Source organism: Triturus cristatus, chromosome 5_1, assembly GCF_964204655.1.
Source record: "Triturus cristatus chromosome 5_1, aTriCri1.1, whole genome shotgun sequence".
Classification (NCBI taxonomy): Eukaryota; Metazoa; Chordata; class Amphibia; order Caudata; family Salamandridae; genus Triturus; species Triturus cristatus.
Genome location: NC_140587.1, coordinates 606,716,475 through 606,743,989, shown reverse-complemented (window position 1 = coordinate 606,743,989; position 27,515 = coordinate 606,716,475). Strand labels below are relative to the sequence as shown.

Sequence of the window (27,515 nt, the reverse complement as noted above, 5' to 3'; positions counted from 1 at the left end):
GGTGTGTGAGTAGCTCTATGGGTGCCTGACTCAGTGTGGGAGTGGCTGTATGGGTGTATGAGTGGATATGTCAGTGGCTGTATTAGTTAGTGAGTGGGTGTATAAGTGACTGTATAGATGAGTGAGTGGATGTGTGTGTAGATCTATAAATCAGTGAGTGGGTGTCAAAGTACTGGTATGGGTCTGTGAATGGATTTGTGAATGGTTGTGTGGGAGTGGGTGTATGAAAGGGTTTATGGGGTGTGACTGGATGCATTAGTAATTTTCTAGATGATGTAATCAGTGATGTCATCAGTAATATAATCAGCGATGTCATCAGTGATGCCACCAGTGATGTCACTGACCATGTCATGAGTGATGTATTATGTGAGATCATAAGCAGTGCATTGCGGGGGTGCGAGTTATAGTTAACTGAGCTAACTATAACTGCTGAATTTACCTTTTTGTTTCAAATAGAAACCTGAGCCTAGCTATAGCGTCTCTGTAACCTTTGTTTTTTTCAGTGAATCTCTAAGGTTTTTCAAAATGCTAATTCCTAACTATAACGTTCTTGTAACCTTTGTTTTTTTCGTAAATTTCTTGTTTTTTTAAAAAGTAGTTGCGTTTGCAGAGTGGTGCAGAAAGGCTGCTGGGCCTCCGACCAGCTCTCAGGAAACCCGCTGTAGTGGACTTACAGGGGATACTAGGAGGGCTTCTTGACCCACAATGTCCCTTAGGAGTAAAGTGGACTTCTTCCCCTAAACCAGTAGTGCGTCAGCAGGGGCATTTGCAGAGTGGTGGACAAAAAGGGAGTCACCTCCGTAGACCTCCTAGCAATCCCGCTGTGTGGGACTTACAGGAGGCAGCAGGAAGGGTAGTTGGCCCCCAAGGACATCTTTGCGAGAAATGGGTGTTTAATGGGTGTTGCGTGTTACAAGGAAATGTAAACCTGGGAATGCATCAAAACTTTACACCTCCCCAGGGCAGATGGTGTGGCGCCGCCACCGGGGAATCTGGGGATGACGGTTCGATCGCCGGCGGCAGATTAGCCCAGCACCATGTGACTCTGGGCAATAGCTTGCTTAATCTTCCCGACTGCCCCCAGCGCCTAGAGACCCTCACGGGGGATTGTTTGCGCTTTACAAATGTGGATTATTATTATTATTAGATGGAACAAAGAGAAATATATTTATTTCTCCTTGTTTTTTTCTTTCCATGTGTGCTGTTTTCTGCAGCACACATACAAACAGGAAAACGCTTCTATTTTGTTTAGGAATGTGTCCCTATCTGCACAAAAACAATCCTGCCAACAACGCATACACCCTTGCACCAAGGGGCAAGGGTGCCTGTATTGGAGCAAGGCATCAAATTGTGCGCTAGCCGAAAGGACAGGAATACCCTGTAACTCGTAAATATGGTGCATTTCTGCACTTTTGATTTGGCATAGGGAAGCGAAGCGAAAAGCTTTGAGGCGCTGCCCTGCACCAAATCATAACACATGAGGCCCGTAGTTGGTGAATACCAAAACAATTGTAAACTTACACAAAAGTGTACGTTTACCTGTGTGACTCAGGGCTGGCATATTGTGTTCATCTGAAGACATGCTAGCAAACATGTGAACAACAAGCAACATCCTGACACATGAAAGTATGAAGCCACAGATTGGAAGATTGAAACTGAGTAATGTCTGTTTTTTTGCTTTCAAGATTAAGTAGCACTAGAAATGCTACAAATGCACATGCCTTGATGAAGATTAAAGTCCAACTTGCCCCTTTGAGCGAAACATATGCACATCTGTATAAAGCTCACAGTCCTACCAACACTCCAGTTAAACTGGTCAGCTGCTTTTTTCAGTGCAGAGACAGACAGACAACTTCAATATTATCCTATATTAAAAGACTTAGGGGCATATAAGCAAGCAGGCAATATAAAATTATCGCCGCTTTTGCGTCCGTTTTCGGACGAAAAGTGCTGATAATTTCATAGCCTGATAAGCAAGGTCACGCTGTCGCGTGAAACCTTGCCTAATTGCCATTTCCCTTAACACCCATCTTTGCATCTCTAATGAGATGCAAAGTGGGCGTTCCTCCCCAAGATAACGGGAGAAATGTCGCTAAGCGACATTTCTCCTATTATCAAGCCTCACGCAAAGCAGCATAGCGACAAGAAATGTAGCAGTAACATCTGTTATCGCTACTTTCCTTACGCCTGCTTTGAAACTGACTTAGCCATGATATCCTATGGAAGGTGGATATCATGGCTAAGTATGTGAGACCCTCTCAGCAAGCTTTCGCCAAAAGTTGTGTGATTATCGCTGGATTTTCAGCGATAATCTCACAATTGGCAGCTTGCGCTCTGAATTTTATCGCTTTGGAGATAAGCGTTGCTAATAGCACACTATCTCCCCGATAAAATTCAGAGTTGGCCGGCGATAATTATCCTCACGCTAAGAGCCCTGAGCGATAATTATCGCCGGCCCTTGCAGATATGCCCCTTAAGACAAACTAAGGACAGACTTAAAACAGACTTAAGACAAACTTAGGACAGACTTAAGACAGACTTAAGACAGACTGAAGACAGACTTAAGACCAAATCCTAACTTTACTACTACTAAATGCCTTCTGTGAATACCAAAAGTAGTAAGTTTAGGATTTTGTCTTAAGTTTGTTCTGTGAATCGGGCCCAGAGTGCTTACAGTAACTCCTGCAGCTTGTGATCTTCTGCAGCTACCTTGATGGTAATTACATTTTTATGTAAACAAGTCTCTCTTTTCCTCTTCCCACGTTCTTTTCATGAAGTCCTTAGGACTCTCTCAATAAACTTTTTATGGTGTCTCTGTACCTTACGTTTGGTCCTCCTCATCCCTTAACACATACGTTTGTATTGTGTGCAATAGGGCATTCAATTCAAAGAATACCTTGCACTAAATACAGTTTTTATTACGTCTAAAAAAGTAATGAAAATGATGCTGTGTTAATAATAAAAACACCTTACCTGCGCTGTATGAGAACATCGCACAGAGCAGAATTATTTTGCCAACAACTTCCTGCATGTTTGGTTATCTTCTGAAAAGAGGAGTAAAAAAGAGTCAAAATACACACTTTACTTACTGTCCGTATCATATATACAAAAAAATACTCATTGGTGTAGATGCTAAAACACTGGAAATTTTAAATGGCGGGAAATTATTGTAGATGTAAATTGCCTCACACTTCCATACCGCGCAGGTTTTAATGCTGACATTTCTCAATATGGGCGAGTAACAAAACGTGCCCAGGGAGAGGGAGCGGAGCATGATATGTTAGCAGGGAGACCAGCTTTTGGGTGGAGTCACAGACTTAGTAGCAGGCAGGAAGGAGAACACCGAGTACATTTTGAGGGCGGGGGGTAATAGGGGAGGTGTGGGAGGGGTAGGAAGCAAAGTGAAGTAAAATACAAACCAGACAGAATAAAGAAAGATTTACTGGGGCAGGGCCAGCCTTGAGGATGCTAAATGTCTTGTGACAGAGGGAGATGGGGAATATAAAACTTGCATCAACATGACAGGAAAGTTCAGAAAATACACAAAGGAAGATGGAAAGGGGCCTTTGATTTGCTTCACAAATAACAGTTTACATTGAAATGACGGAGGTCTTTGCCCATCCACAGCCTTTCCCTCAGGATACAATGTAACAATATGATAATAACAGGTGCTTCTGCAATCACCAATACATTGCCTAGGCAGCACACATTACAGGAGACTGCCACCACACTAGTTTAAAGGGAAACATTGCAAATACATTTCCAAGGTAAAATGTTTACACCATCTCTAAAGTAGTTGCAAAATATGAAAAGGTTTTCTAAACAATAAATAAAAGCACTCCATACACTTTTTTCCAAATACTTCAGGTGATTTTTTCCTCTCTGTCATCTCCAGATGAGGTCTGATTTTTGGGCAGGCCCCAGAGTAAGATATTTCATTGGTTTTGGATGGATTTGAACAAGAGGGTCACCATACGCCTATCTCATGGGCTTCGGGAAAGAGGCCTGCAGCTGTGTATCTAAAATCAGGGGTGACACAAACTGCAAAGTTGACAAATGGCAGGATGTCAAAGCTCAGTGAACATTCTGCCCAACACTAGGTCAGTATATAAGTCAGTATTCCTCTTTGCAGAAGACCAAATATAGAACATTAGTGGGCAGAAAGTATACTAGTGTATTTAAAATTCAATCACCTTGCCTTTGATGGCTACAGCACAGACATTTTGTGAAATGATCCATGAGAGGGGAGAGTTTTCAGCAAATGGTTAGTAGATTAAGGGCCAGAGGTACAACAGATTTTTGCATGCGCAAATGGGTTTTAGAGCCGTTTGCTCTTGCAAAAAACCTGAGGCCCATATACTAACCCTATTTTGCGAGTCGCCAATTAAATAGCGACTCGCAAACTAGGGTTAGCGACTCACTATTAGGAAAGGGCGTTCTGAGGGCGTCCCTTCTTAAAGCGATTCTGACCCCTATATAAGAAAGTTTTGCAACTGCAATTGCGGTGGCAAAACACTTGCAGTTTACCACCCTCTTCAAGAGGGTGGTAAACCATTTGCAAACAGGAAGGGGTCCCCTTCCCCTTTGTGAATGGAGGCACAACAAATTTTTCATTTCATGCAGTAGTCCCAGGGCCCACTACCTGCCATTAAACAAGCAATTGCAATGCAATTGGTCTCGCCTTTGGGACCTTATATGTATATTTAGCCATGAAGCACATTAGCATGGGTGCTGAAACATCTACTGTTCTTTAACATGGAGGGAAAGTAAGCACCAAACTGCGTGACATGCCAGGTTTTGGAACACATGGAGAGAAATATTGCCTTTCAACTGGAAATGGTATAGTCCAAAGCTCTGTTTTTAATATAAAATCAGGGCCATCGGTGGTAATATCACTGAAAATACAAGATTTAAAAGAAATATTATTGTCTACGGGTGCTCGGGGAAGACAATTTCTATGGACTGGAATCTAGAGAATGCTAAAGTGATTCTGGTATTTTACTGACCTCTGCTGGTCGCTTTCCATCAAGAAAGTTAAATATAGGCAGTTGCCAGAAAAATAAAAAAAGAAAGTCCCTCAGCAGAAAGGAATTCTGGTATTTTACTGAACTCTGCTGGTCGTTTTCAATCAAGACAGTTAAATAGAGGCAGTTGGACAGAAAAAAAGTCCGTAAGTGGAAGCAGACAAGTCCTAGGGCCGATCTCCAGAGCCCACAAAGTACATATACATATAAGTATATAATAAGTATATACTAAAGTATATACACAAAGTCTCGAATGCTCGACCCAAAAATGAAAAAAATGTTTTTTTTGTTTTTTTTTAACACATCCTGTTTTCCTTTAAGGAAAACGGGCTGCATTTCAACAAAAAAAACTGCTTTATTTAAAAGCAGTCCCAGACATGGAGGTCTGCTGACCCCAGCAGGCTACCATCCCTGGGAGTGCCCGCCATTCCCAATGGGGTCGCAAATAGCGACTGCCTCGTTAATATGCATGAGGCATGCAATTTGCAACAGTGTCTCAGTGACTGTTTTACATTGGCAAATGTGACTCGCAAATTGCGACTCGCAATTTGGCGCTATTTGCGAGTCACAATTGCCAATGATTGTACATCTGGCGCTCTAGGCCTTATTTAAAGTTTGGCAAATGTGTCACTCCTTCACAAAAGTGTTCCTTACTGCAACGGCCATAGGATATAAAGCACTTGTAATAAGGTGGTAGGATATCCGTCACGTTTGTGATAGAGTAACCCTTGTGCCACCCTCTAACTTAGGCCCTTAGTCTTATACCATTCTCTTTCTCTCCACAACCATTGCAGCTTCTGTGACACAACACTCACAGGTCACCGTCAAGCATTCTAGAGTTTTAGTTCCCGCCTTTTCTACAATGCTCCAGTTACTGTCAATGAACATGCATACTTCCCATTCCTAATCTCTCACCCTCTCAGTGCTATGTTTTCTCTATTGTAGTGAACCCTTTAGCCCCGCCTCACTCAACCTCAGATCTCTGTACAGATCCTGCCAAGGCCCCTGTCCTCTCACTGAGCTCCATGAGGCTCACTTGGACTCTGCAGCTAGGGGGGTCTTGGTGGCAGTCCAGTATCCTTCTCTTTGACTCCCTGTAGCTTCGGTGGCACTTCTTCCTTGATACACAAAGCGTGGGTCTGTAACAACAAGGCACTTTTCTTAACGAAATTTGCCTTTATGTGTGTTTATGGTTATTTTTCTTTCTACACGCTGGTTAAATATGGAGGTTTAAAGGGTCAAAGGGTAAGTAATGAGGAATGGCACCGGAACATGATGTGTAACAAGTCAGTAATGTGGTAGTCTGTTCATTATAATGCACGAGCACACTGTTACCCTACTCCCCTCTCACCTCTCTGAAATCTTTGGTCTCCTGCGGCCTCTGATTATAAGCTGCATGTTGGTGATTTGCAGCGTCAGATGAGATCCGTGCCGTCGACCTCAAAATGCCCTTTTTGCAAACACATTCACAGCAGATAGAACATCAATTTCAGATCTAGCTTGGTGATTTAGAAAGCGTGGTACTGTTAATAAAGCCCTGCTTCCCTGCACCGACCGCCAGTAGAGCAATATATAAACAGTCCCTCTGGTAATGAATGGCAGCCCCATGGAGCACAAAAGGAAAGAGAACTGAAGGCTCCTCTTCCCTTCGGGTCTTTGACAGCTGGCTTTGCTTTGGGTGTTGGCTTTCACACTGTCTGCTGGTTGTGACTGCGGGCATTGTAAGGTTGCACCCGAATAATTATGGACTGTGGACAAGTGCTGATGGCTCTCCCTTTTACCATTCAAATAGTGATGTGACAGCGGGTTTGTAAAAAGCAAATTGGATAAAAGTGTTGTACAAGGAGCATTAATATAGACTATATGAGTTAAAATAAGTGAAGGTGAATTCAGGAGAGGGAAACAAGTTTAACCAGAAAACCAAATGCAAAAACGGCCCTGCCACTCCTACACAATTCTTGTGTCAATGCAAACCCGTGGTCTTACCTTGTACCTTGGAGCAAGAAAGCAATTGGAAGAGAAGATCCCGTCTGTTCGGAGCTTCGTGGTCGAATGGGGTCCTATTAGGTGACAACAGCCACACCTCTCGTTCACCAACCAATCACTGAAAAGAAGGCTTGAGCAATAAACTTGTCGCCAGAAGGGACACGAAGAGTATACCTTTGGCCCTGTGCCACCAAATATTTCTAGACGTCTCCATGCAAATATTCATGCAAGTATTCACGTCTTTCGTTTCATTTACTTTGCCCTACAGACTGACGCAGAAGATATTCCATGTTGTAAAAAACGCCAGGCTCTTGAATTTGCTTTTCCTCATTTCCCTTTCCTGTAGCGCCATCCTTTTTTCCACGTCTCCTGCATGGAGCAACCTCTCACTGATGGTGTCAAATGTGATATCATGGATCAAGTCATTGGTAGTGATGTATATCATATCAGTGATTGTGTCATTTTTATGTCCGTTGTTATCTTATTTACAGGGTATTTTGTGCTATTATGTCAATTTTTCAAACCTCATATTTCTCATTTCCATCCATCTAGGTGTTTGCAGATTAAACCTTAAAAAACCTTACCGTCATTTTAATTGATTTCCAATCATTTGTTGTCTACTTTTTGATCACAGTGACGTGTTAAATCCATCAAACCTGTAGCGGCACAGCAAGCGTATTTGTCTAATATTTGTTGGACCACAACATAGTTTTCTAGAGATTATGTCATGAACACAACACATATAGCGATAAAGGCTGTGAGACTCCTCCACAGGCCATTGGTTGCTAATGGGTCAGTCTGCTTCACGGCTGCTTGTTTGAAGTGTCAGCCAAATTTTGGATCAGCCCGTGGAGTATCCTCCTTACTGGTCTCATTGGTCAGCTAGTTCATTAGAGCATTAGGTTTATCAATTCACCTATGGACTGCTCCAATTGTAGTTCATGGGCTGAGAAGCGACCCTACATTCCAATGAAATCCCACAGTTACAATCGTCTAGGGCTAGGCTGACTGCAGAGCAAGTGCGCAGTGCCGCCACACACCGGGGCCAACGCTTGCTCATCTTAAATCCATCTTTGTGACAAGCAAAATGAAATATATAAAGTTAAAGTTACAGCAGTGGAAACCAATTATTATCATTAGTTGGACTTGTAGAAGGGCAGGTGAGCAGCGCCAGTGGTTGCACACATGAGCAACCCCCACTCTGACAGAGGACCATTCACACTAGGGCTCAGCCTGAGTGATTTTACTTGCGCTGGCCTCTATTTTTGTCCAGGGGTAAAAAGCAGTTCCTGAAGTGCAGCAGTTTTTTTGTTTTTTCCACCAAAGCAGCCTATTTCAGGGATTTCAATTGCTGGCAAGTTTTGCAATAAAGTCTAAATATTGTCAGCAAAAATTAAAATGTACTAAAATGAATATTGACAATATTTGGATGTTTATCTTAAATTCACGAATAGTCCTTCTTGTATCTCTATTTATTCTCTGGTCTCATGTGTGCTGCTGCTTTGAGCTTGTGTCTGAGCATGCAGTGCACCCTTTCTACATTTGAGCATGCCCACCAGCTCATGTTTGCTGGCCGGTGGCCAAAGTGGTTCAGCTTCACTCCTTCGACACCAAAATGCAGTCTACCTCCAAGTGAAGACAACAAGAGGCTCAGGGGCATATGTACAAGCCCCCATCGCCACGGGAACGTCACTTTTTGTGACGTTCCCTTGGCGATAGGTGCCCTGCCTTATGTACAAAGCAGCGTTAGGCCACTTAACGTGGCTTAACGAAGCTTTGTACATAAGGCTCCCTTTCAGGCTATGGTTAGCGTGAAAGGGGTGAGCAGTAGGTGTTTTGTTTGGCGTTCCACCGCAACACCCATTGTATTTGGTGCTGCCCCCTATGTACAAGGGTGTCGTACATAGGAGGCCGCGCCAAAATTAAGACCAGGAAAGTCCTGGTCTTAAGTTGGCAAAACGAGGAGAAATGCATTATTTCTCCTCGTTTTGCTTTTCCCATATGTGCTGCCTTGTGCAGCACACATGGAAAAAGCAAAGTACCATGGTTTGTTTATGTACAGGAAGGTGTCCCTTCCTGTACATGAACAAACCTTTTAAAAAAATGCCATTTTGAAACTTTCATGGGTGCTGCATGAAGCAGCACACATGAAAGTTATAAAATGGCATTTTAGGATTGTTCATGGGCAGGAAGGGACACCTTCCTACAGATAACCTATCCACCCCTGCACACAGACACCCTTGCCCTCTGGTGCAAGGGTGCCAGCATTGGCGCTAAGTTGTTAAACTTGGCGCCATCGCAGGGAGAAACGCAAGGCTCCACCACATCCTTGTAAATATGGTGTAGCCTTGCATTTCTGAAGTGGCGGAGCATGTCGTTAAGCCAAGGAGGCTAACGACATGCTCTAACACTTCATTATACATATCCCCCTTAATGTCTTTCGGCTCTAAACAGAATATCACGGCATGCCTTAATGTATGGATTCCTTTACTTCTGAATAGGGGCTTAAGAATGCGCCTCCTCTCCATGGCAAGCTTGGAGCAGATGCATGTTAAGTGCAGGAGATTCTCGTTGTTTGTCCCACAGAAATGGCACCCTCTGTTTCCAGAGTATATCCATGCTGGTTTTTCCGCTAGAGATTGAGGCAGCCCAGACAGCACTTCATAGTTTCAGTTTCAAGTGCAGCGGGTAAGTGCAGGCTAAATACAGTACTCGCCATAATGTAGAGCAGCTATTAATGATATCCAGGCTTGACCTCTTTTAGCATACTCCTCTTTATGCTTTAAAAAAAGAGATTTTAGCCATTGCAGAGTTTACTAGTTTTTTCAAGATGTTATATGAGAGTGTCAGCCCCTATAGGTTTTCAAAGTGCAAATTCTTTACAGACTGATCCAAGAATTCTTTAAGACTACTGCTGCTGCCCTCTTTGTTAATTGCTAACCACAAGATGTTGTTTAGGGTGTTAGTTTCAGCTTGTCTTAACTTGAAGCAGGCCGTCAATATATCCCTGCCGCCCAATAGACTACCTTTTGAGGCCAAACTCCAGCCGAATCTGGCTAGTGGAAGTGTTCCTTGTGTTTGATTTAATACTTAGCAGTAGATATTTATTGGAGTTTGTCCCGTACGGCTGAGTTACTGCCCAGGAGAGCCTCGCTACCCTATGTCAAAGTTGGCAGAATGTTTGCTGCCAGGACCTTCAGCAGCGGATGGAATGATGGGCCTTTCAACTTCTTGCTCACAGTGGTAGAGGTAGCAATGAGGGCGTTGCTCTTATTTTTAGTGGCTCAAAGCTTTTTGTTGGCCATTCCCCTATCATCCAGCAGAAACCCTAGGTACATGTACTCATTTACTGCATCTAAGATGTGTGCGCCAAGAAGGCAGTGTACATTTTTCCTAGTTGCCTTGCTGACCATCAGCACCTTGGTTTTGTTCCGATTGACAACCAGCCCATTTAGCGCTGCATGGTGGTGGAGCATATTGATCAGTCTCTGAAAGCCAATTTTGGTCAAGCTGCTTAAGACTACATTATAGGTATATAAAAGATGGTTCAAAGCAGCATAATACTAAATTGTATGCAAATAAAAGATGGTTCAAAGCTGCATAAGACTACATTGTACACATAAAAAAAGATGGTTCAAAGCTGCATAGGACTACATTGTACGCATAAAAAAGATGGTTCAAAGCGAAGATGCCGAACCTGGGGGCATGGCTGATAGTTTCATCAAGAGCAGGGGAGAGGTAAGCCATCAAAAGATGGAAAAGAAGTGGGGCTAACACGCACACCTATTTTACGCCATACTGTCTGGTTTACTGTGAGAAAGGACTTGATACAGAGAGATGCTAGGCCGTCAGCGGTGGCCGGACAGGATAAGCCTCTGTTTGTGTTGCTGGAGCCAGTTTCATTCCAGCCAAGAAATATAATCCAGCAATCTTCCCTGATTGGAATGATCCAAGGGGCCGGCTCCTGCCCGTTGAAATTATTCACAGTTTGCCAAAATGATCTTGAGTTGGATAGTTTGCTATTATAGAGCAGCTTGGCCCAAAAGTGTCCATATCTTTCTTTTTGTTGGAACAAACAGTCTTTTCGTATTTCTTTTTTGCCCCCCTCAGTGCATCTAAGTTATAATTTTTTGTTGTGAAGCCTTTCTTGTGAGCTAGCCACAGAGCCTGGTTTAGCTTTCTCTTGGCCAGACGACAGGCTACTGATTTCTTTTTGAAGTTTGAGCTGAATTCAGAGTGTGCTGAAACATTTTGATGAGCTGAGGCACTATTAATAATCAAAGCAAAAGATGATTATGAGCATTTTAGTTTGTTTTAGTTCACAGCAAACTGGGAGCGGAACATGGCTGGTCTACTCTCAATGACCTCCCTATTGAGGTCCAACACCAGAGTTTGTGGAAGATTGTCTCTATCACAGTGCTCAGCAGTGTGGAAGTGTGCAGCACACATAAAAAAGCAAAATGCCATAGTTTGTTTATGTACAGGAAAGTGTATCTTCCTGTACGTAAACAAACTTTTAAAAAAAATGCCTTTTTGTAACTTTCATGTGTGCTGCATGAAGCAGCACACATGAAAGTTACAAAATGGCATTTTAGGATTGTTCATGTGCAGGATGGGATTCCTTCCTGTGGATAACCAATCCTCCCCTGCACACAGACACCCTTGCACTCTGGTGCAAGGGTGCCTGCATTTGCGCTAAGTTGTTAAACTTAGCGCCATCACAGGGGGAAACGCAAGGCTGCACCACATCCTTGTAAATATGGTGCAGCCTTGCATTTCTGAAGTGGCGGAGCATGCCATTAAGCCAAGGAGGCTAACGACATGCTCCGCCACTTCATTATACATATCCCCCTTAGTGTCTTCTGGCTCAGAGAGGATATCACTGCATATCTGCATGTACGGATTTCTTTACTTATGAATAGGGGCTTAAGAATGTGCCTCCTCTCTATGGCCAGCTCGAAGCACATGCATGTTAAGTGCAGGAGATTCTCGTCTGTCCCACATAAACGGCACTCTATGTTTCCAGAGTATATCCATGCTCGTTTTTCCGCTAGAGATTGAGGCAGCACTTCGTAGTTTAAGTTTCAGGTGCAGCGGGTAAGTGCTGGCTAAATACAGTGCTCGCGATAATTTAGAGCAGTGATTAATGAGATCCAGGCTTGACCTCTTTTAGCATACTCCTCTTTATCCTTTAAAAAAAGAGATTTTAGCCATTGCAAGCCGTCTATAGATCACTGGCGGCCAATAGACTACCGTTTGAGGCCAAACTCCAGACGGATTTGGCTAGTGGAAGTGTTCCGTGTGTTTGATTTAATACTTAACAGTAGATATTTATTGGAGTTTGTCCAGTACGGCCGAGTCACGGCCCAAGAAAGCCTCGCTACCCATGTCAAAGATGGCAGAATTTTGCTGCCAGGAACTTCAGCAGCGGATCGAATGATGAGCCTTTCAACTTCTTGCTCACGTGGTAAAGGTAGCAATGAGGGCGTTGCTCTTATTTGTAATAGCTCGAAGCTTTTTGTTGGCCATTCCTCTATCCTCCAGCGGAAATCCTAGGTACATGTATTCATTTACTGCATCTAAGATGTGTGTGCCAAGAAGGCAGGTTACATTTTTCCTAGTTGCCTTGCTGACCATCAGCACCTTGGTTTTGTTCCTATTGACAACCAGGCCATTTAGCGCTGCATGGTGGTGGAGCGTATTGATCAGTCTCTGAAAGCCCATTTTAGTCAAGCTGCATAAGACTACATTGCACGCATATAAAAGATGGTTTAAACCTGCATAAGACTACATTGTAGGCATATAAAAGATGGTTTAAAGCTGCATAGGACTATATTGTACGTATATAAAAGATGGTTCAAAGCTACATAATACTACATTGTACGCATATAAAAGATGGTTCAAAGCTGCATAAGACTACATCGTACGCACATAAAAGATGGTTCAAAGCAGCATAGGACTACATTGTATGCATACAAAAGATGGTTTAAAGCTACATAAGACCACCTTTGTACGCAGATAAAAGATGGTTCAAAGCTGCATAAGACTACATTTTACGCACATAAAAGATGGTTCAAAGCTGCATTAGACTACATTGTATGCATATAAAAGATGGTTCAAAGCAAAGATACCGAATCTGGGGGCATGGCTGTTAGTTTCATCAAGAGCAGGGGAGAGGTCAGCCATCAAAAGATGGAAAAGAAGTGGGGCTAATACTCACCCCTGTTTTTGGCCATGATGGGTTTGCATCTTCTTCACAGTAGGGAGCCATCATTGATTTTAATCCGCACCCATACATGACTGTGTAAGGGCTCGATGAATCTGAGCACGTGGGAGGGGATGTTCAAAGCCCTGAGCTTCCGCCAGAGCTTCACATGATTTACACAATCAAACGCCAATTTATAAACAACAAAGCAAAGATAGGTAGTACGATTCAGCTTTGCCATTTGACCCAAGGTTGTTGACAGGGCTAAGATGTTTGTAATGGTGCCAGAGCCCCTCCGAAAGCAGGATTGAGTTATTGGAATTAATTGATTAGCGTCAACCCAGACGGTTTGGTCATGAAGAATACAGGATGCACAATATTTTGCTTCATTGTCTAGGAGCATTATGAGGTGATCTTTTTCTAAACATAGTTTTTCCCCTCCCTTGTGTAGTGGGGAATAATGGGGGGCCAGCTTCCTTAACCAATACGGCAGGTATTGCATATAAATGGCCAGGGGTATTCCTTTTGGCCTGGGGAAGCCGTACTTCCTAGCTTTGTTAATAACGTGTTCAGCCTCTTGTTGTGGCAGTTGCACACCTTTTGGGTTGAGGGAAAAGAGTAGGTCCGAGGCTAAAGACAGTTGGCCATTTGGACAGTAGCCTAAACTATGACATAACCCCAGGTTGGCAGCTTGATCTGCTGGGGAGACATTTGTTAATGGTATATTTACTGTCTGGTTTACTGTGATAAAGGACTAGATAGAGGGAGGTGCTAGGCCATCGGAGCTGGCAGGACAGGATAAGCCTCCCTATGTGTTGCTGGAGCCAGTTCCATTCCAGCCAAGAAGTGTTTCTTAAGAAATATAATCCAACAATCTTCCCTGATTGGAATGATCCAAGGGGCCTGCTGCTGCCCGTTGAAATCATTCACAGTTTGCCAAAAAGATCTTGAGTTGAATTGTTTGCTATTATAGAGCAGCTCGACCTAGAAGGCGTCCAGATCTTTCTGTTGTTGGAACAAATAGTCTTTTTGGATTCCTTTTTTGCCGCCCTCAGTGCATCTAAGTTCTAATTCTTTGTTGTGAAGCCTTTCTTACGAGCTAGCCACAGAGGCTGGTTTAGCTTTTTCTTGGTCAGACGACAGGCTACTCTACTGATTTCTTTTTGAAGTTTGGGCTAAAGTCTGGGTGTGCTGAAACATTTTGATGAGATGAGGCACTATTAACAATCGAAGCAAAATATTATTCTGAGCATTTTAGTTCCCAGTAAACTGGTCTACTCTCAGTGACCTCCCTATTGAGGTCCAACACCAGAGTTTGTGGAAGATGGTCTCTATCACAGTGCTCCGCAGTGTGGAAGGAGCGAACAGCAGCGAACATGGGAGGTGAGCAGAAACTATAGTCAATAATGGATGCCAAGCGCGGGCTGATTTATATATTAGATTCACTGGGCAGTCGTCTGGCGTCCTGCCACTAAGTACTCTCATCCCTAAATAATATCACTAATATTACGTAAAAAAATATATATTAGCCTCGACGAAATAATACACACTATCGCTCATGCACTTTTAGACTACAAAGAGCTCAGAGGTGTAATATTCAACCAATATTTGAAACAACCGACCAATAACAAATGTCACTTTTTCGCTGATTGGTCTATGCAATTGTAATTTTTGCATTTGTCAAGTCCTGCAAATGTGGCTATAAATAGCACAAGTGCAATCTGCGTGATCTCGAATAGAGGGTGCCAAATTAGGCCCTGATTACAACTGGGGTGGAAGGCAGCAGGTTATTATTGTACCTAGTAAATATCAACACAATGGTGTAATATTATCGTCACAACAGTAAGTATCTCCTATTTTAAGTTTAAATGTGGAAATGGGAAAGAACATACATAATATTAGAGCTTACTTTGGGCCTAAGCTATATAAGTAAAATGTGTTCCTATGTTTAGTAATGTTAAATTCATCATTAGCTGCTGTTAAATTGTAAGTCTGCTCATGCAAATTGCCCTTTTGAAAGAAAATGTCCTTATGAAGTGAAACAGTGAACACATGGGACCTAATTCAGAAAATAATTGTATACTATGAGTATTAGTTCTCCTGAAGTACTATTTTATGTACTCACAAATACAATTCACTTATGTGCAGGTGTACACCCGTGCCTTTCCTATCCCTCATGTGTGGAGTTCGCCACTGATAGTGATTACAACGATGCACATAAAGTTCTTCATTTCAGGTGCAACTGTAGGAGTGGCAAATGGAGAGGCTGGAGAATAAATGTCTGTTAAAAACTGACTGGAGGAAAGATAAATTAAGAAGGAACAGAAGGAAAGACACACCAGTACAAAAACACACCTACAAAATTGTAAATCAGTTGCAATTCACAAGTGCTACACCCTGATCTACTCCAGCACTACTAGAGCCCAAACAGGCTCAATTTACTACAGATAAGACTCAGAGGAACTCTCACACTACAGATGGCCACCTAGAGGCACAGCACGGGAATCACCCTCAAACAAACACAGAGAATTCCCCTACTAGCACAAAAGACAACACACATAAGAACAAATGAAAGGAAAAAATGTAAAATAACTTTCCACATTACAAACAGCTATAAAAAGGCACATTCATAATATTAATAATCTTTTTTTAAATATTTCGTTGAATATCTTTACGATTGTAGACACTAATACAATGCATATTATAAAAATGCATAAATCCTGATACACATACTTAAAGAAATACACATACACATCCTGACACATTAGATGCACAAAAATTATACACTCACACAATAACACACAACACAAACAACCCACATTAAAATAATATGCCATTTTAATCAGCATCATATGCAAATAACAGAAAACCACAATAATCACAGTAGAAACTTTTCCTATCTGCATAAAAATAATCATCCCACACTGGTTACGTTTGTAGATTTTCACTGCACGCACATAAACATGTAATAAAATTGCACTTTTGAGGTGATCTTGGAGCGGGACCCTCCAGCATTATGCCGAATTGTATGGGATTATATAGCCTGCTGGTGAAGTTTGCACACCTACCATCAGCAATGATATTGCCGGATATTTCTAGGTTTTTCAGTCAAACTTAAAACCGCTTGGTCCAGGAGTGTCACAAGCATTGTGAGCCCACCCAACATTGGGACCACAACAAAGTCTAGGACGTGCTTAGAAGGTCAACGTAGCCCCACACCAGGTACTGCCAGCTGAACCCACTGTAGAAAAGGCTCCTACAGGCTGCCTACCCACATCTCCATGATCAGACTGAATAACACCAGAAGCAGGACAGTGGTAGGTAACATGTATATTTATTGAGATCGCATAACTATCGATAGCATGTTTTGTTGTCTCACGTTTTGTTTGGTTTGTCATATCCATGTTGTCAAGATGCCAAGTAATTAACAAATGACAAATAATGTGTATTACTAAAATGTCCCACATTTTTACAGTTACATTCGTATCCATACCTATTAAAACACAAGAGATTGGTTTTTGGAGAGTATGTGTTGACTGGGGCATTGCCACCATGTCGTCATATGTTACAGTGCTCATGACAGTGCTTTGCCAGAATGTTGTGAGAAATCAGATCAGAATAATGCCTAATGACTTGAGAAGCTAGGTTACAAAATGGTCCTATGTATTTTAAAAACATGGCCTATTTCTTTCTGATAGTGTGAAAATCATACATAAATCTTGCAGTTGTCTCAATTTAACAACTTTTGTATGTAAGGCAAATTGTTTGGCATAACACTGTTGTTAGACCTGTCAACCTTAGGGTAGTCTTTCCCCCCAGCTTTTTGCCATCTTACCTCCAATTTTTGCTGGATTTTCGCTTTTGTGTGCCTTGGGACTCTCTGCACGTTACCACCGCTAACTTGTCCTAAAGTGCTTGTGCTCACTCCTTAAACATGGCTTGATTGGCATATTTGATTTATGTATAAGTCCCTTGTAGACTGGTATACCATATCACTGGGTCTGCAAATTAAATGCTACCAGTGGGCCTGCAGCACTGATTATGCCACCTACTTAAATACCACCTTAATACATGCCCCAGGCCTGCCTCTGCAGCCAATGAAGTGTCACACTGCCATGTTGGCTTTCCATTTAAACCCCCGTGCCAAGCCATTAACTCCCCCATTATTACATAAACGTCACCCCTAAAATAGGCCCTAGGTAGGCTAAAGGGCAGGGTGCTGTGTAAGTTAAAGGTCAGGCATTGACTTTTAAGTTTTACATATCCTCGTGGTGAAAAACTCCCTCATTCATTTTCCACTACTGTAAGGCCTACCCCTCCAATAGTATAACATTGGGGATTCCTTTTTACATTTAATAAGCTTTAATTCCTAATTGAGAGGAGGTAGCTCTCTCATGTTTGGTAGCTATGAAAATGATAAATCCTTTTTAATGGTAAAGTTGGATTTTTCATTACATTTTTGAAAATGCCACTATTAGAAACTTGCATTTTCCTGCCTCTAGCCCTTTTGTGCCTGCAGCCTGGCATGGGTCACATGACTGGGTGTAACTGACAGTTAGACTTTGTGAATTCCTCCCAGACAGCCACACAATAAATGGATTAGTTTTCATGAATGGGCTATTTGCTGGCAGGATAGGGAATCAGAGCTGAGCACAGCCACTTAGACCTGAATACCTTGTGCTCTGCCTCCACACAGAGGAAGGGCTTAATGACACTATATTCTCACTGCAGCCAGCGTAGAGCCAGGGCACGGGAGTCAGGAAAATCCATGCAGTTCAAAGATCCTTTCCAGTAAGCTTCTCCCACCTTCCAGAAGAAGGGCACCAGGGTATAGAAATAGGATCATCAGACCCACTATTCAGTGCACTACTGGACCTATGGATGGACTCTCAGAGAACTGCCTGGTGCTGTGATCTGCTGTGCATTCTGCCCGACTGCTGATGTACCTGGAAGGACTGCTTTGCTGCCTGGAGCCTGCCTTGAACCCTCAGAGGCCAGCCCGCAGTTGAGACCTGCATCTACACTTGCTCCCAGGACTTCCAGAAGTGCCTCCATGGGCTACATTTCTGGCCTCCTGTTCAAAGCCACTTGGATATAACATGCTCACCATCTAGAACCAGCCTTTGGACGAAGTCTGAGTGAGTCCTGGGCCTCCACGAGGTGTCCTACGAGTCCTGGACCCTTGGTTGTGGTGCTAAAAGTGCCCAGAGGGCCAATTTCTTGAACTGAGGGCAAATCCACCTAAGGTGCATTACCGGTCAGACTGACTTTGCGGTTTCTCCCTCTACATTCTTCTGCGCAGCAGCAAAGCTGTTTCAGTGTTCCTTTGCCAAAGTGGCAGTCAACCTCATGGCACTGTCTTCAGCTATAGCCCTCTGCTTCGTCCCGTTGGAGTTTTTCAACTTCCAGTTCAGCTATTGAGTCTGAATGCAGGAATCCTCACTGCGGCTTCGGCCCAAGGCAATCCGATGACTTAGCTCCCTCTACAATACCTCCTGCGGCCTTGCCCTGCTGAACTTTACTGTCTCAGACATTTTTCGTCAGAAATTTTTCCAAGTCTGAAGATAAACGCTGACCAGGCCCAATCCACTTCTTGTATCCGAATCTTGCTCCATCACAGTCTGCCTTAACTTTCGACTTTGACCCGGTCTTGCATGACTTGATGCCTGTGGTCAGCACATTGATCTTTTAGGCTGTAGATTTCGCTTAAAACTTTAAAACTCTGATTCTAATGCTTGTATTTTTCGTTGGTTTAGAGTACATTTTTTTTTATTTACTATGCTTTTACCCAGGGTTAAGCACATGTAATTTGAGTGACATTTTGTGGTTCACCCTGCAAGTAATTATGCTGTTGCTTGACCAGAGCTCACACCCAGCCAACCACCAATCCAATTTCTCACAACTGTCATCTGTTGTGTCATACAGACCTCTGATTAAGATCTACAGTTCAGTGTGCCATCATAAGAGTATTTTAGTATGACATGGCTTGAGTAAGTGGAACCATTGCTGTCACCAACATGACTTGTGAAAATTGTGAAGTGTGGTACATGGATATGGAGGGAGGGGAATATTTGATACATTCTGCTCCTTTGTTGGCCAAAGTCAGCCACCAGACAATAGTGTATATGACAAATCCATCTTTGTAGGGTCAAAGGGAGTGTAGAAAGGGCCAATGGGACTACACAGTATAGGAATTAAAGTGAGTGTAACAACATAAAATCCACTCATTATTCTTCGAATCCCCACTCTTTCAATCACGCAAACCTCATCTGCAAGGCAGCTATAGGAGAATACAACCAAGGAAAAGTAAGGCAGAGACTCCAAAATGGAGAGAGTGTGTCCATCTGAAAACAGACACTCTTTCAAAGAGGTTCTGGGTAGAGACTTCAGCCACCTGCTAAGGTGGTAGTCAGATTTGACACCACATGCCAGAAAAAGTCTGATCACAGAGTTCCTCCTGGCCAGCAAGAACCTGTGTTATCTGAAGAGTTGGCTCCTTCACCTTTCGGTTTTATGCCGGACTCAGGACCACCAACTAGGCCCAGGTACTGCTAGCACTGAAGCATGAGGTTGCCTCTCCTCTCAACCCTTCTCTGTTGGAAAAAGTCTCTCTCTAAAGGGTCACCCTAAACATTTTGACATCCTCACACATTTTGCTGACCTTTTTGTTGGCCTTTGTCACAACCTCGTTCTGCTCTCTCTCCGTCGCAACCCCCTCTTGCTTCTTCTATGTAGTGTTAGCAGTAGGGCTCACGTTGCTTTTCCCTTTTGGCACACTATGCATGCTATGATTTCATAACTGAAGCTTTCCTCACATCCTCATGACCTATGTTAGGGCTCATGTTGCTTTACCCCATTGGCACTCTATGCACGCTATGATATCATGACTGATGTTTCCCCAGCATCCCTCATTACAGATGTTCCCTCAGCATGGCATGACTGATGCACCCCCAGCATCCCTCATAACTGATCTTCCCCCAGCTCCCTCATGACTTATGTGCCCCAGCATCCCTCATAACTAATATTCCCCTAGCACCCTCATGGCTGATGCTTCCGCTCAACTCAAGAGACCGATGCTTTGCTAGCACTCGTAATTCCATTGCGCTTGTATCCTTGCAAATGTACCCCATATTCAGTGAACCAATGGATTAACTGCACCCGATGTTACAAGGTCCTTGGTGTGGTTTTCCCCAGAATCCCATGAGCCAATTGCAAGCCTTGCTCTTGCTGTTACTGGGGTCTTGGTGTTGTTTTCTACTATGCACATTTGAGTGAAAATAATACATTTGTTTCCTGTTCTTTGGTTCCGATCAACAAGTTACACCTGCCCATTCTGTCAGGTCAAAGAGAGTGTAGTAACGTGTGTAGAACCTTCCAGATGGGCACGTGCCACACATGATTGAACTACATCCATTGAGCCTTCGAGAGGGTATCTAAACCCCACCCAAATGTGGTCTTGGCCTCGGTCCTTGCAGAGCAAGTTTCACCCTTCCCACTCACCTGAAGTATCCTGCCAAAACCGAGAAGCGCTTCAGTCTCCTTCAACTCCATTCAAACCAGTGGTTCCTGTGGCATCAGCTCTCTCAATGTCTTACTCCTCACTCCCTCCTGCACAGCCCCTCCAGACCCCCCGCAACTCCCTGAGTCAAGGCTTCGAGATATTCTTTGAACTTCAGACAAGTTAAAGAACTAGGCTAAGTATTTGATATCAGGTTAGTGCGCACTAAACCTCTGACAGTAGTAAACAGGATCAAGTTTCCCTATCTTCAAAGACTATAGACATTTCCTTCATGTCCCTTCTGTGAGTTACTCCAGCACTTCTTGTGTGTTTATCCTCCAAATCCTCCCTACACCCTTGATGCTAGAACTGTCACCGCACAATGATTCAAGACTTTAGTTCTGTGTTAGTTCTGTGTTAACTTCAGAGTCTTTGAAATATGCATCAACCTCATACCCCATCCTGTGTCACGATGATATTCCTAGGACTGCAAGTAACTCTACACTTTCCTCTGAGTGTATCCTTAGGAGTGCAAGTAACTCCACTCTGTGCTCCGAGTGTATCCCTGGGTGTGTTAATCACTCCAATCTGTATTTAAAGTTTATTCTTAGGAGTGCTGCACTCCAATCCGTGATGTTGATTATTCTGATCTCATGCCAAGCTGTTGATGAAACTTGTAAGTGTATGTCACAGAAGTTAATGCATATTCATTGTATGTAGAGACTTCTTAGTGTACTGATGGTAACTGGCTTCTCTTATGTCTAGTTTATTGCATCATTGCAAAATCAGATGTTCTGGTCCAGTGCGTATGTACCTCGCAGACACACAAGGCCTCAGGAACTGTAAATCCTGTTACATAGTGTCGCACATCAGTTGAGCACCCCAAGTTTCTCTTTTCTTATTTTATCCCAACCCGCCTTCCCACCAGGGGAGAGTGGGGACTCTCAAGTTTCGGTTCCTGGATCTGCATAGTCCTCTGGAGGGATAAGAGATCCAGCTTCTTCTCCAGTGTTGTCTCCGCAGTTGGGACCAGGTGAGTGCATGATAGAAGGGCAAGCCTCACATGCTTCCACCTCCTGGATGACATGGATGACCGGATACACATTCTGGGCCTGGCCTGGCCCTGCTCAAGGACACCCTACCATTTTTGAGTAAATAAGGGCTTTAGTGTAACAAGAAAATCAGTTGCTTAAGTACGAACTGGTCAGATGTCACACTTTCCCCACACTGGGGTCAGTTGAGGTGGGGACTAGCAATCCTAGGAAATGGTAAGAGAAAGAAATGAACAAAACACAGCACACCAAACCAAACCATCTTCCACAAATATGTCAACGTTAAGGCAAGGCAAATGTCAAGAAACAGAGGTAACATTCAAGGAGCAGAGCAGAACAATAAATGTGAAGGGCTAGTAATATGGCTAACAAACCATCAATAAAAGAGCCAATAGAACACAAGCTGTTGCCAAACACCTTCCCAAGGGAAATGAATGGCTTGACAGCTGCTTTAAAAAAAGAAGTCAAAGGATTACTCTTGAAGAGCCAAATGTGACAAAATACCAATTGTCTCCCTTAGTAACTCTAACGCATTTCTAATTCTGGCCAAACGCACTACTAAGCATTTTGTGCATTTGTAACCTTTTATTTGTTGTATCATTTTCTTTTGTACCCGCTTAATGTCTATGATTAGATGTACAGCGCTTTCGAAGCGGGTCTTGTTTGCGCTAAAACTTCTCGAAATAAAAAAATAAAAATAAAGCACTGCTGCCTCTTATAACCTGGAAGAATTTCTGGTGCCCCATCCACTACAGGCTGGTTTGTCACTGTCTCACAAGAATTCTGGAGTAAAAGCTATTGTGTTTTCTTTCTACAGCAAGTCTCCGTATCCACACACCCTGCTTATTCCTGAAATTGCCCCCTCTACAACCGGCCCATTTTGGTGCTGGCTTGTAAAGTAAGTTTTGATGAAGTAAAGCTAATAATCTAGGAGCATAAGAAATATGGTGAGTTCCCAAAGAAGCTCTATTGGTCCATGATATTTCCAGCCTACCAGATATTTCAATTCCCCTTTCCTGGAATCAATTAGAGCTTCAACTATAAACTCTATGGACTCATGTTTGATGACTGGAGGAGAGAAAGTTGTAGTTTTGCATATGGAAGGTATAATCCTAGATATGCTGAAGATAGAACATATCTGCCACCCTTTTAGAAGGTCAGGTTGCTTGAACATGAAATTCCTTGAAAAAACAAAAGACAAAAGGCATTTGGCAAACCAGGAACAGTATCTTTAATTAAACATTGCGGCTGGGAGATCAGTTACAGGCATAGTGTCTGAGGAATGTCTCAATTTCAATTGATCTGAGACATTCTTATGTACAGTTCATTGTACGCCATACACAGTTCTGTTGAGCCTTGTATGGTAAGTAATGTAAGCTGCTGCCCTCGGAGTCATAAATTAAGTGTTCAATGGATAATCCAGGCAGGCCTAAACATTGCGTGGACACAATGAAGCCAATGGGTAACATGACGTCTGGCATGGGGGGCACATGGTCACTGCATGTACAGTGTGAATTGTGTCCTTATTGGCTACATGTTCCTAACTTTATGTGACATCTGACTTTATGGTCTTTTGCGAGTGCACATACCCCTTGTGTGCCTTATTGGGGCGGTCTTTTTTTAAATTGTGTCGGACCAATTTAGCAGTGTCTTTCTGGGCCTGCTCCTGTTTTTTTTAAATCCTTTTCTTGTTTCTTTTTGTGGTAATGTAATATATGGTCTTGTATCTCCCCCCAGGTTGTCTAACTCAACCACGCTGTCCAGTCTGCTTTGTATCTCGGTAGGCAACCCCTATTTGAGTATATAGTATAATAATGCAACTTTGGTGGGCCTGTCTCAATCCATGGCTGTCATGTCTCCTGTCCCCATTGTCCCTCATCCTATCCAGAATATCAGTTTTACTCTCCCCTGGCTTCATAGTCGCTGCCATTAACCCTCCTACATCAAGGCAGTCAGTGAGCATTTCCCTCAGGGTTGTCCAAATCTGGTAAATGTATAATTTGAATTCTGCCCGTCATGCTCGGTGTCTGTCAGCGTAATTAGTGGTATGCGAACCTGGGCAACCACCGAGTTAGACTGCTCTCCAATAAGACCACTTAGAAGACTTTTTATATTGTTATCGCTAGGTTTATTCCTGCAGTGTTTTTCTCAAAATATGAGATCTATTTCCTCGCGCCATCCATCAATGGTGGTAACTTTGTCCTTAAACCCTCTTTGTCCATCTGAGCCTATGACACATGGATAGTACCTGATGTGCCCTTCTGAAGTAACAGGTACAGTCTTACTTCTGGTAGCTCTACTGATTTCTCCCTAACATGGTGTTCCTATCTTTTTAGGCATTTCTGCATGTAGGGGAAGTTCCACTCGGGTTTCCCTCCCCCATATAGGATGAAATCGTCCGCTATAGCCATGTCCTTTGTTTCGAAGGATCCCTCCTCCAGCGAAAGCCTTTTGTAATGGTCTTTTCCCTTGATCCAGGAGGCTGGCAGGTGGCAGAATAGCCTCAAAAATATCTTGCCTTCCTCTCTGACTGTATCTCCCTTGGGGTCAGTCTATGTTTCCCGTACGTTTGGGTGGGGCAGAGTAGATCCTCGTTGCTGTTCCCCTCGTGTACATGCAAAGTTGCCTTCTTACGTTTCCTGCATCTTGTTTGGGTCAGCACCAGGCTGCCTGGATATTCCTTTTTCCCAGTCAGCCCCTCTCCTATATTCAATGATTGGTTAGGCTTGGATCCCTGCTAGAAGGATCTCATCTAATTCTACCCTAGTCGGTGCCCTGGGCCTACCTCCACTTTCCTAATGTGGGGGGTACGGTGCTCTGCTTTTTTGCTGGATTTCCTGGGTGCGAATTCTTTCTGTCTCTCTCCTTAGCTCGCACCTTTCTTACTAATCTCGTCTAGGCTGCCTCCTTCACTCTAAGCTATGTTCTATTCTTTTTGGCTGGGCTTTGCCTTAATATTCGCTCTCCGTTGTTTCCTCAGCTACCTGAGCAAATCCTGTAGCCTCACCCTAATAGTCAGTTCACTGGGGGCTGGGGCTCCCATTCTCTCCTCCACTAACTGTATCACTGTCTAGAATCACTACAAATCTCCCTGTCACTCGTGTATATTCACCTGAGAGTGTGTGTTCTCCATGCTGCTGGGGTTGTGTGTGTCAGACAAAATGGACAGGGGGTCAAAGATCTGGGAATCCTTTCCACCAGACTTGGCTTGCTCTGGATTTATCTGGGCATGCTGGCCTGTTGGTTTCTCATGCTTTTGCCTAAGCATTTGTTGCTAGGTAGGGGTCCCGCTAGCAACTACTAATGGTGGATTGGAATATCCTAATGCGGGGGTGCCTGCATATGGAAGGGGAGGTACTGCCGCTTTGCTTACTAACTGTGATATAGGATTATCGTTCTGGGATTCCATGAAGAAGCCCATTGTTCCAATAATGTTCTAATAATGCCTCTCTCCTGTCTTTCTTTTGACTTGTGTATTTGGTTTGTATGTGTGCTCTCATATGTTCATTGTGTTATTGTTTCAAGTTCCTTCTTTTGGCCAGGGAAATGTGTGTGCCTTCATGTGTGCGTGCCATTTTTTGCATAATTTATTACATTTTGTAGCCTGTGTGGGGAACCTGGTGTGCATGTACTTTAATTGTGACTCCATGGTAAATGTTATAGTGTTAGTAGACAAAGTACACCCTAGCAGCTTTTTGGAGAAACTTTGATTTTGATCTAATCATAGGGAAAATGCAAGTGGTGTACTTCTCTTATTAATGATACTATGAGCTCAGCACTATCTACTGATGCATCAAAAATTCAATATGAACATCTCAGCAATACAATTAACAATGCATGTGAAAGGTTGCATAATAGAAAAAAAGTGAAATTGTCAATAAAAAAACAGTATCTGAATGATATTGACATTAAGGGGGTCATTAGTATGCCGCCATACCCCCGGGAAGCAGTACCACCCGCAATGCTAGCGGCGGTCCCGCACCCTCTATTAGGATGCGCCCGCCACACTAGCTGGCGCATCGCGGATTTGAAACATTGCGGCGGGCGGTGTTGGAAGCACCACCTGCCTCAATGCCACAAAGGCAGGTTGTGCCTTTCAATGCAAAACGTGACAGGTACCGCACGGTGCCTGCCACGTTGTACATTGAGATGCAGGGGGGTACCATAGGTACCCCCATGTGTACCCCCCAGAGTGCGGGCCCCAACAAGTAGACTCAGCATGCCTTTCCGTGGCGGCAATGCCGCCACGGAAAGGCATGTTTCCGCCCCCATTGTAATATGGCTGGCGGTGTCTAACAGACACCGCCACCATATTGAACCCTTTTCCACCCGGTCGACTTGTCGACCAGACGGAAAAGCGTTGGACGGTCTTTCCATCCGCCGCGGACCCCCCAGCCATTGTAATATGGTGGGGGGTCTTTGCAGCATGGATGGCGGGCGGATTGCCCACGCCGGGGCGGCGGTGACTACCGCCGGCGCAGGTGATCCGCCCGCCATCCTAATGGGGCACTGAGTGTCAAATACAGTTTGTGTGAAATAGCAACAACCTCATGTGATACATTGAATCACCAATAAAAAACAAAATACTACAAAATACAGTTTTCGAAAAAGGAAATAACTCGAGAACCACAAGCCCCTTTTGGCCATACACAATTTACACATAGTTTCCCAGGTTCAAATCTTTTTCCCTAAATATCCTAATCACACCCTGTATCACACCCAAGGACCAGGCGTACAATCTCTATCCTGCCCAGCGGTCCAATTAACCAAAACCTCTCACTTCTTTCAAATATCAACCGTTAAGAAACCGATGGCACTGACAAACCATACGGAATAAAAAATAATATTGAGGTGCTAACTCCACCCAATCAGGATAGCTTTATCACAAAATAACATCCTGGGAGCCGTAAAGGGTTATACAAGATATATTCACTTTTCCTAGCATTCTGACTATCGAAAAAAGTTGGCTTCTATGGGATCTTCTCCGAGGCCGCCTTATGACTACTCAGTTAGGACATATAAAATGGGTAATGTGCGAGATTTCTGTTAGTGGCAGGGTGCTCTGATTATCTTTTTATGCTTCTCACTGGTTTGCCGTACATCAAAAGCTTTACTATAGTTCTTCTGATGTAGTCTCTTACCCTCTGTGACAGCTGCTTCAGGAGGGACCTCCACCCTGCGTTTTCAGCAGAACTTCCAATCAATTGCAGTGTCTGCTCACCTTCCTTGATGTTCAATGTAAATCCATCTAAGTGGAGTCTCCTCCCTTGGCTGAGGTCAGGTTTGAGGTAGCAATCAGCTCTGCTTGTGGCTCACCAAAATGATGCTTGAACATGAAATACCTTGTAAAAAACAAGAGTCACAAGGAGTTTGTCAAAACAGGAACAGTTTGTTCAACTAAACAGTGAGGCCGGTAAAACAGTCACAGGCATGGGGTCTGAGGACTGTCTTAACTTGCAATTGATCTGAAATGGGATTTTATACAATTCATTGAATGACATAAACACTTCTGGTGATCCTGTTTTGGGAAGGAATGTGAACCGCTGTCTTTGGAGTCGTAAATCAATGTATCTGAATTCAGTTGGGCCTCGACCTTGTGTGGACACACTGCAGCCAGTGTGTAATGTGTCTGGATATCTGGCATGGGGAGTGCGTGGTCACTGCACTGCATGTACTATGTGTGCTGTGTCCTGACTGGCTATATGTTCCTAACTTTATGTGGCAACTGACTGTATGGTGTTTTGGGAGCA

At 43.5% G+C, this 27,515-nt stretch overlaps 2 protein-coding genes across 2 annotated transcripts in view; one reads left to right on the top strand and one right to left on the bottom strand.

The window, feature by feature from the left end:
* Positions 1 to 7,093, bottom strand: part of LOC146831264 (lectin-like) — a 66,552-nt gene extending 59,459 nt beyond the window's left edge. The window contains exons 1-2 of the mRNA XM_085604126.1: positions 7,011 to 7,093; positions 2,974 to 3,044 (exon numbers count right to left, since the gene is read on the bottom strand). Of these exons, the coding sequence (XP_085460252.1) occupies positions 2,974 to 3,031 (58 nt within the window). The 5' untranslated portion in view covers positions 3,032 to 3,044; positions 7,011 to 7,093. The remainder of the gene's footprint in view (positions 1 to 2,973; positions 3,045 to 7,010) is intronic.
* LOC146831263 (uncharacterized) overlaps positions 1 to 27,515 on the top strand; it is a 56,605-nt gene that overhangs the window by 12,737 nt on the left and 16,353 nt on the right. The gene's annotated exons all lie outside the window — the stretch shown is intronic.